The 10,000-nt window shown below is 49.1% G+C and overlaps 1 protein-coding gene and 1 long non-coding RNA gene across 4 annotated transcripts in view; one reads left to right on the top strand and one right to left on the bottom strand.

The window, feature by feature from the left end:
* Positions 1–878: 878 nt before the first annotated feature.
* Positions 879–10,000, bottom strand: part of LOC118286489 (alpha-tectorin-like) — a 475,374-nt gene continuing 466,252 nt past the window's right edge. The window contains exons 1-19 of one of the 3 annotated variants that reach the window (XM_047337731.1): positions 9,882–10,000; positions 8,501–8,567; positions 8,201–8,280; positions 7,248–7,472; positions 7,050–7,121; positions 6,809–6,899; positions 6,265–6,370; positions 5,952–6,177; positions 4,969–5,125; positions 4,307–4,391; positions 4,152–4,214; positions 3,634–3,839; positions 3,195–3,326; positions 2,862–3,049; positions 2,522–2,676; positions 2,149–2,394; positions 1,834–1,996; positions 1,650–1,739; positions 879–1,498 (exon numbers count right to left, since the gene is read on the bottom strand). The exon at positions 9,882–10,000 is cut by the window's right edge and continues 44 nt beyond it. In XM_047337731.1, coding sequence (XP_047193687.1) covers positions 1,650–1,739; positions 1,834–1,996; positions 2,149–2,394; positions 2,522–2,676; positions 2,862–3,049; positions 3,195–3,326; positions 3,634–3,839; positions 4,152–4,214; positions 4,307–4,391; positions 4,969–5,125; positions 5,952–6,177; positions 6,265–6,370; positions 6,809–6,899; positions 7,050–7,121; positions 7,248–7,472; positions 8,201–8,280; positions 8,501–8,552 — 2,337 coding nt within the window. In that variant the 5' untranslated portion in view covers positions 8,553–8,567; positions 9,882–10,000 and the 3' untranslated portion in view covers positions 879–1,498. The remainder of the gene's footprint in view (positions 1,499–1,649; positions 1,740–1,833; positions 1,997–2,148; positions 2,395–2,521; positions 2,677–2,861; positions 3,050–3,194; positions 3,327–3,633; positions 3,840–4,151; positions 4,215–4,306; positions 4,392–4,968; positions 5,126–5,951; positions 6,178–6,264; positions 6,371–6,808; positions 6,900–7,049; positions 7,122–7,247; positions 7,473–8,200; positions 8,281–8,500; positions 8,568–9,881) is intronic. The other 2 variants (XM_047337730.1, XM_047337729.1) reach the window with 2 other exon arrangements.
* On the top strand, positions 3,777–7,095 carry LOC124851025. The gene is made up of 2 exons (XR_007032205.1): positions 3,777–4,653; positions 4,764–7,095. It is a non-coding gene; the product is annotated as an uncharacterized LOC124851025 (long non-coding RNA).

Below are 10,000 nucleotides of genomic sequence, written 5' to 3' on the forward strand. Positions count from 1 at the left end.
GCTGTAACAGGTCAGAGGCTTCAGACGCAGGTTTCATATTTTTCTTTATGCTCATTTACAGTAACGTGTCAGTATTTAATGGCTCCGGATTCAGTGAAGCAGCTTCTCATCAAACAGAAGGAAGACGACGTGAAGAGGAAGACGACGTGAAGACGACGTGAGGAGGAAGACGACGTGAGGAGGAAGACGACGTGAGGACGACATGAGGAGGAAGACGACGTGAGGAGGAAGACGACGTGAAGACCACGTGAAGACCACGTGAGGAGGAAGACGACGTGAAGACGACATGAGGAGGAAGACGACGTGAAGACGACGCGAGGAGGAAGACGACATGAGGAGGAAGACGACGTGAAGACGACGCGAGGAGGAAGACGACGTGAAGACGACGTGAAGACGACGAGAGGAGGAAGAAGACGTGAAGACGACGTGAAGACGACGCGAGGAGGAAGACGACATGAGGAGGAAGACGACGTGAAGACGACGCGAGGAGGAAGACGACGTGAAGACGACGCGAGGAGGAAGACGACGTGAAGACGACGTGAAGACGACGAGAGGAGGAAGAAGACGTGAAGACGACGTGAAGACGACGCGAGGAGGAAGACGACATGAGGAGGAAGACGACGTGAAGACGACGTGAAGACGACGAGAGGAGGAAGAAGACGTGAAGACGACGTGAAGACGACGTGAGGAGGAAGACGACGTGAGGAGGAAGACGACGTGAGGAGGAAGACGACGTGAAGACGACGTGAAGACGACGAGAGGAGGAAGACGACGTGAAGACGACGTGAAGACGACGTGAAGACGACGTGAAGACGCAGCAACAGACGTGTGACACGATGACGTCAAATGTAACCAATGAAAACTCAGACTCACGTTAGTCTTTTTCCCACATCCCCTTTATTCATGGACCTCAACAAACATTTAACTGATATAACAACCTGACGTACTTCAGATTTTGAATGTGGGACATGTACTTGTAGTATTTTCCTGCTGATGTTTTGTTCCACTCAGTGAAAGTACAACGAGCGGCTCAGTCGTCGTGTGACACTGTCGTCAGTCGTCTGTCCACATGTTGTCATATTCATGATAATGTTCCAGGAGTCTACATGTAATATAGATTAAAATGCATTTCCCTCCACGTGGTACAATAACAGTGATAGTGTGGATGTTAGACTCCGCCCCTCCAGGAGTTCTTTCCTGATAATAGAGATAATGATAATATAGTAATACAGATGTTCTCAATTGGTTATAATGCATTTCCCTCCACCGTGGTACAATAACAGTGATAGTGTGGATGTCAAAGATCCTCTCAGCCTTGTTACTGACAGATGTTCACACAGCGACACCTCAGATGAGGATCAGACCACATCTGTCTGGTGTCACAGCAGAGCTGAGCTCATCTAGACGTCCCGGCTCTGGATCAGGACCGAGCAGATGTCGGGGGGTCGCTCAGGAGGTCGGCGGCCTGGGAGTCGGTCCTAGTCGCCATGGAAACAACCTGAGAAGACAGCCAGAACAGACGAGGGTCAGTTCTCAGTCCAGCTGCAGGACGAACTCGTCCAGAGGGTGAGGGTCCGTCCTCTCGACCTCCGTCACCTGACCCCGCTCCACCTTATCGGTCACCTGCCAGCAGCACAGCTGTGTCTCACCTAATTGGTCCAGGCCATGGTGATGAAGGCGGAGCTTCCATCTTCATATTGAGACCTGGCAGATCTGCGTCGTCTCTTCCCTCCGCAGCTCTGAGACAAAGACAAACACACAGACATGTTTCACACATGGATCAGGTCAGAACGAGCTCCTGTCCGTGGGAGGGTTCGGGGGAGCGAGGCGTACCGGGGCGCAGGTGTTGCCCTTCTTCGCACACAGGTTCAGTTTGCAGTGCAGGTAGACAACATCGCTCTTCCCAGAGAACTCGAACATGTTGAAGGAGAAGTAGTTGGACGTTCCCAGTCCGTTGCCCATCACCTTCACCGTCTGGTCAGCGGTGTTCGAACAGCTGCACAGAAGCAGGAAGACAGAGGTCACAGGTTTGATCCCCTGAACGTCTCGTCCGCCTGTAACTCACACTGTGAACCAGTGATGGGAAGGCGACAGATCTTAAGGCTCCGTTCCTCTCAGAGAGACACTGAACATCACTCAGACCCTCACCCGCTAACAATCAGGTCGTATCTCAGACTGGAGTTGGCCAACGGCAGGTCTGTCGCCCAGCAGGAGTCGGTCACCACGGCGACCAGTTTGTCGTCCAGCCCGTCTGTCTTCAGCTCCACCCACACGCTCTGCTGCAGCCGGAGCTCAGTGCTCGGCTCGATGGCTCGTGTGCGGCCGGCGTCACTGAAGGTCTTCATGGTCAGAGTGTAGTTCCAAGGTCCAGATGCAATCTGCTGGATCACAGAGCTGCAGAGCGCGCACACACACACACACACACACACACACACACACACACACACACACACACACTCTCTTCAGGGTTATGAATGATGCATGACTCCGACGGCAGCGGTGAAGCTGGTGAACCTCTCACCTGTCTTTGATCCTGAAGCTCATGGTCTTGATGTCCGGCTGCTGGTAGAAGCAGGAGAAGTCGAGGTTGAATATGTCGTGGCGAGTGATGATGTCAGAGCTGTTGCTTGTTGTCATGGAGATGGAGTTCTTGTAAATCATTTGGCTGTTGTTGTGCTGCAGAGTCACAGGGATTCAGACAGTGTGAGTTCAAGAGATTTGACAAAGTTGTTTCCATCTTGTGTTTTGCGCATTAACTCTGTTTTTTGCAAAAGGTGAAAACCACCACCAACTATTTCTAGTGCGATACTTCAAACTGCGCATAAAAGTTGGTTGATGGTCAGTAGAGGAGCGACGCCCACCTCGACCTCCATCCCACAGGTGTTGTTGACGTCGAAGCCGAACGTCACCATGTGGCTCACGTTGTCCTTCTGACCTCTGCAGCTCTGGTTGTTGAGGTGTAACTCAGAGTAGTCGATGCCTTTTTCCTCCAGGAGACAACCGACCAGGGTCACTGACGCTGAGCTGCCGTCGCAGACCGTCGGCTCGCCTGAACCGCAGCACAGACGAGAGGAGTGAAACAGAAGGAAACTTTGACTGAGTATGTGTTGTGTATTGTTCAGAACGTGAGACGAGCAGACGTGGGTGTTTCCCCTGAGTGAAGTCGATGTGTCGACCTGTCACAGCCTCCTCACCTAAAGCTCCTGTTGATCTGTACTCGGAGGCGAAAATGGCCCGACAGGCGCATATGGTTCCTCCGCTGACGTCCTCGACACAGAACTCGTGGTCACTGCAGAGGACGTCCTGACAGGAGGCCCGGGGCGGCGCTGGAAGCAGCACACACACAAGTCCAGACTCGTTAGAGTCAGTGGGAGAAGCGGTACTGACAGCTGACTGGAGGAAATATTAAAACATCTGGTCCCATCAGGTCTTTTCACACCTGAAAGTCTGAACCAAGCTCGTTAGTTTTCTTTTTACAGGTGAACGAGTCGAGCACAAAGTTTGATCCGGACCGAGACCAACTCTTTTGGTGGGACTATACTTTGGTCCGTTGGTCCGAAGGTCCGGACCAACGGACCAAACCAGGCGGGTGTGAAAGTGGCCTTATAACTGAGAAGTGGGTGAAGGTCTTACAGCAGCCGACCTCCGACCTCCAGCCCTCCAGCGAGTCGCCGGTCTGGAAGTCGCAGGCTTTGACGTAAGCCTCCAGGAACTGGCAGTGACTGAGGCCGTCCACGGCCGGATATGTGCACAGAGTGTTGATGCAGGCGCCGATGAAGGAATCTGGGTCGGTGAGGTTGTGGCAGGAGGTGAAGGGCGCCTCATACAGGAGTTCACAGCTGTGGAGGGAGACAGAACCATCGTGTTCAACAATGTGAGCGACCAGGTGAAGGAGTGTTGTCACAGTCATGTTCTGTATCGTCACAGGACTCGTGTGGTGTCAGCTGATCTCACACTGAGTCTCAGGTTGTATCTTATGTATATTAATAACTGGGAGCATAAAGTCAAGTACAAGTACTTTGGTTTATTCTAGTTTGGTGCAGCACTTGAGTAAATGTACTTAGTGATTTAAACGTGAGGCTCACAGACTAACGTGTGATGCCGAGTGAGACCGGCTGTTCGAGCCCAGTGTGTGTTCAGGTGTGTCTCACCGCTCAGTCACTGTGGTGCAGTTGATGGTCCCGTCAGCAGGTTCAGGGAACTGCTCTTCACAGCTGGGGGGCAAAGAGCAGAGGGTCAGGACTGTTCTCTGGGCCTGACTCCTTCACATCAACACACAGGTCTGACATTCAGGACGAGGTCTCACCTGCTGGAGCTGAACTCAGGAAGCACTTCATCAGAAGATCCGCCGGAGGAATAACATAAACCTGGGATGTAGCTATCAGACTGCACTGGACAGTTTGAGGAGAGAAGGAGTCAGAAGAAGAAAAGTCAGACTGGATGAACATTTATCTGTCAACCAGCGATTCAACCAGCCGCTGTACGACCACACCTGAAGATGTAGACAGACCGTCAGAACACTGCGGGTCAAAGGTCAAAGTCGAAATCCTTCAGAATAAAAACGATTTCATCAGACGTCAGTGAGACGTCAAAGAGCTGCAGACGCCTCAGGGTCAGAGGAGATCCTCCATGACAGTCTCCATGTCCGATCAGGTCCAGAATATTATATATATATATATATATATATATATATATATATATATATATATATATTTAATAATAATAATAATCATTACACATATTACTTTGTCTATGATTTACAGTCTAAGCATCTTCACCAGTGAGGAACTGAATACTGATGATGGTCTGATTTCTGTTCACTGGCCCATAAAGTCAAATCAGTTCACATGTGAATCAACCCGTCCCAACAAACAGCTCAGTGGCGACTCAGGTGTATGACAGGTGCTCAGCGTCACATGGGCCCGGCTGGTGTCGTGGAGGAAAAGCTTCTCTGGACTTTGTCTCTACCTGTCTTGTGGATCTGTGCGGTGGAGCCATCGAAGAAGACAGAGGTGGTGTAGTTGGAGAGGAGGAACGTGGCGGTGACTCCGGTCTGGTTCTTGGAGACGTCCACACCGTGAAGAGACAGAGGCAAGCTGCCGAGGCTCAGCGGCGCGTCGTCCACCTGCGTCACAGCGGAGGACAACGCTGGTTCAACCACGTTGTTCAACACTTCAGTCCACTGGACACTCAAGACTCACTGATCCGTCCACCAGCACCAGCTGTCGACCAAACAGCCAACTACTGAGTGAAGTTCAGCCGGTAACTGGATCATGGACATGAGTCTTGATTTAGCTCGGCTGCAGAAGGTAACAGGGTTCTATTAGTTTCTTGTTCTGAGCGTTTGATGAGTGTAATTCTAACGCTTTAGAATAACCCACTACATGTTAGCAGTCAGGCAGACAAACGCATTAACATTTGCAACAGTTAACATCTGTGTATATGAAGTAATAAACCAGAGGAACCAAATTTGGGCTTTTATGAAAAAGTTGAAATGAAGTTTATCTACATTTCACCAACACCACCATCTTTCCTGGACCTGAAGGTCGTCACAGGCCGAAGGAGACGGTCACAGCGAGAGGACAGAGAGCGAGTGAACACACAAGGACAGATGTTTTCTTCCTCCTACAGAGGAGACCACGACAGTCCAGATGTTTTGTACGAAGCAGTGGACTGCGTTCGGAGCAGACAGGACGTCAGAGGAGAGGAGGGCGGTGGACCGTGCACTGTCGCCCTCTACAGGCCAGAAAGAGGAGTGCACTCCTTTGCTTTAATTAAAGGGGCAGTCCACCCAAAACCAAACACATAACCACCACATGATGTTTGTTGTAGACACGTTGATGAAAACAGAAAGACAAAAGAGGGATGGTTAATGCACAGTGATCCACTGATGATCTCCACCAACCAGGAGGACGTCAGCTCCACTCTCTCTGTGGCTGAGGGTGGTTTACCTGAAGCCTCAGGCCTGGTCCCAGGGTGATGTTGACACCCGGCCCGTCCAAACGCAGGATCACTTTGTCCAACAGACTGAAGTCTTTACGGCGTCGGTCCCGGAAGACGGCCAGCAGCTCGACGCCCGACTCTGACAACAGAGTGTAAGCACAGCGATCCGGGACAGAGACGACATAGTTCAAGAAGTTGACGACAGTGGAGCCGATCACGGTGCACGTGGGACACCTAACACACAGGGGAGGTGGAGATGTTTTATCACCAGCAGCTGATGACAAAAGTATTTACCTGGAAATATAACTGAGATATATTTACTGGCACATAAATCCACAAGGAAAGACAGTGAGGGCTCCTTCTGCACTACAGGTCACACTGGAACCATCTGGATTACAGACCATCTCATTCACTCCATAGTAAACACCTGTAAAACAGAGAGGATTCAGTTGTGATATTGAATCGTAAGAGAATAAGATAACAGCAACATTGGAACATGATCATACTGTGAGGGCCCCTGTGAAGGCTCAGTTCACTCACACCACACAGCAACATATGTCCTCATGTTTGCTCCACCTCACACACTGCAGGTGGGTGGAGTCACTTTGTGGCTTGTCGTTTCACTGGAACTACTTCCTGGAGGAGCGTTTCTGTGGAAACCGTCTCCACTAACATGAACATCTGTAACATCATCTCACAGAAACTAACTTCACCTCCAGTGTGGTGCGGTGGAGTCGGAGAGCTCAGCGAGACGAAGCTCTGTCCCAGGACGGATCAAATCAAACTATCTGACGGGACAGAGAGGAACTATGTTTGTTTGTGATTTGGGTGAACTGACCCTTTAATAATCACCAGCTCTGCTCACCTGACTTTATGCAGGCAAAAGAGAATTTATAGGTACTTGATCTGATACTGTACGTGTCCACTGAAACACCATCGACCATCACGTCGACACTCTGCAGAGGAACGACACAGTTACTGTCTCACACTGACACACAGGAAGACATCACACTGTCTCCATGGCAACACAACTGTGAAGAGGCGGAACTTTCACTTCACTGATCATCAACTTCTCTCCAGTTGCTGTTTGTCGTACGTGTACTTACCAAAACTCCTTTGGTGTATAAAATAAAAAGAAGAGCTGATTTTGTCCCAAACTGGCGAAACTGAATTGCAAACTGTGAACATGAAACACATGTGATTCAGAGACTGTTGGAAAACAAAAGCTTCCAGAAAAACTTTTGACCTTTTTGATCAGCGGTATATTCAGAAGTTCACATTGACTGAAAGAGATCAATACTCACCTCATTTGAATTTTTAATAAATGCCATTTGTGCATAGCATGTTGAGGAACCAGTGAGACCTTGTAGAGCATTGTGCCAACTTGATCCAGTATCAGAAACACTTTGACCAATGATATTTGAACCTCTAAATACAGTCGGGCCTGTCATCAACACACAGTCGTTGTCTGCAGTAGCAGGGTAGGGGCCTTTGAAACAAACTGCGGCAGTGGTTGATATGATGTTCACCTGTTGACATGAGGGAGAAACAACACATGAAACTAGGGCGGGGTTATTGTCAAGAACCTCACACTTCAATTCAATTTCCATTCTTCAGGTCACGATTGGATTGGATTCGATATTGAAGCAACATGCTTCATAATTCAGTAATAGGTGTAGATGACAAAAATACCCAAATTATTCATTAGGATACATTTTCATTTTGTCAAATAACAATGTGTGCATTATTGTATTGGTTGAGAACAGAATGATTGATGAACGTAGAGGAAACCCTGACTACCACCCCGTTTCTGTCTTGGAGGGCCTCTGTACAACACAATCAGCGGCACCCACAAGGCCCGACAGGTGTGGGGTTTCCTCACAACGCGATTGATCATTTTACGGATTTTCTTAATCGATATTGTGCACAATGAAACCAAGAACAAAAAGTCACAGTGTCGTACATGCAGGTTATTGTTACAAACGTTTAACTGATCAAGAGAGAAGCTGGACTCTTCAGATCCCAGGGACATTCAGATGGGATCTTTAAGGCTGCAGCTCCAGTCGTCGTTCAAACGTTTCTCTACATGGTCTCGATACGTTTCCCTTCCATCACCACACTGTCACCGTCTGCTGTACGTTCATGGACGTGGAGCTGCTGCTCAGATGACTTCGCCCTCCACCAACGACGGACACCAAACATCAGCCAGGACAAAGACATGAAGCTGTTCTCCACCGTCCAGCTTCGTCTTACTCACGTAAACTGTGGTGTAAACTTGTCCATAGTGAGCGACGGGACAATCGCTGACGTTTAGTTGACCAGTTGGTCCAAAATCCACTGAGGCAGACATGGAGACATGAGAGAGACAGTTAGTGAAGTCAATCAGCAGGTTGGACCACAGGAAAGGCTGCAAATACATCTGTTAGAAAACTAAGAGCTGTCAGGAGCAAGCGCAGGACGACTAACAGAACACAGATTAATAACTAGTCAGCTGAACAAACATCGTTTGTGAAGAGTCTCAAAATGGCCGCCGAGCGGATGAAGCGTGTGTTGTTACCTGCAGCAGCCAGCGGGCTGAGAGCAGCCAGGTAGACCAGGACCAGGAGCATGTTGCAGGACAGCAGCTGACGGAGAGACACACAGTCACATGATGATTCACCTTCACGTGTCACAGCTCGGACCACGACATCACAACCCAGAGTTGATCTCAGACTCATCACATCGACACACTGAAGAGATTCACCTTTTCATTTGAGGAATGTGTCAGACTGTTGGATTCGGGTCAGAGTCATCAACAATGTGTGTTCTCAGCTTCCTGCTGTGAATTATCACCTGCATGTTTCCTCTGAGTCGTGAAATGACATGAGTGTAGTAATGATGCGCCTTCTTGATTGGTTAACGTGGGCGTGGCCAATAGCTTATATGCTAACAACCCAAGATGCCCATTACCTCTCATGACCACCTGACGACATCTGCTGCATAAACGCACCGAGTCGGGTTCACATCCCATAATATGGGGGAATGAACCCTCCCCCCTGCTTCAGGCAACACTATCCACAACATGAGGAACCAAGGAGTTCTTCAGACGGTTGAGTCCACGTCCAGCTGTCGTCCGCCTGAGGGCAGGAGCTCACACTCGGAGACGGGGTTGGAATGTCGTCAGATACTGATGACTGATTACGTCTTTTCTACTCAGTGACGTGATCCGTTGGATTCCAAAAGATACTGCAATCTACTCTGAATACCTTTGGATTACTTTAAAACCAAACATTGAAAATGTGCCACGCCCTGTTCCACCTCGCCTCAGCCTATCGCAGAGCTCCTGAGTTTTGCTGCTCCGCTCAACAGTCACACCCCGTGTAGCCGCGGTGTCATCATGTATGATGCATGTAGCTGCGTACGAGCGCTTCATAAGGTCGATGTCATATTTTAATAACTGACGACCACTGTGGTGTAACCAGTGTTTTCTGAGTGATTAGTGTCAGGACATGAATGAAACATCGTCTGAATGCTCTTGTTGAGAGACTGAACGATGTATAAAGAATAGTGGAGGTTCTCGGAGGTTCTCCCTCTCACCCCTGACAAAAGGAGCAAGATGGTTTCGTCCGCCCACCACGACTCTGTCAGCTGATCTAGTCAAGGCAAGTGGATTTGTACTGCACATTTCAACTTCGAGGCAATTCAAAGTGCTTTACATGAAACATTCAAAGCGATTGGGAAGAAACACACAAAATCACATTGAAATATAATAATCAAAAATCAAAAAGAGAGTAAAGAAACTAAGATGTTATATTTCTTGGCTAAAGATACTTGTTTTCTCTTAAGCACGTCACTGGGAACAAAGCTCATTCAACCATAGTGAAGTTCCATGAGGGGTCGAGTCTGAAGAGGCAGAGACGGGGACAGAGAGAGAGAGAGAGAGAGACAGGCTGTCTTACCTTCCAGAGGTTTTCTGGACGACCTGGGACGAGATGAGGCCTGGTCTCTGGTTCAGACCCGTCTGGTTCAGGTCTCTGGTTCAGGTCTCTGGTTCAGGTCTCTGGTTCAGGTCTCTGGT

The sequence above is a fragment of the Scophthalmus maximus genome, chromosome 15, assembly GCF_022379125.1.
Source record: "Scophthalmus maximus strain ysfricsl-2021 chromosome 15, ASM2237912v1, whole genome shotgun sequence".
NCBI classification, from domain to species: domain Eukaryota; kingdom Metazoa; phylum Chordata; class Actinopteri; order Pleuronectiformes; family Scophthalmidae; genus Scophthalmus; species Scophthalmus maximus.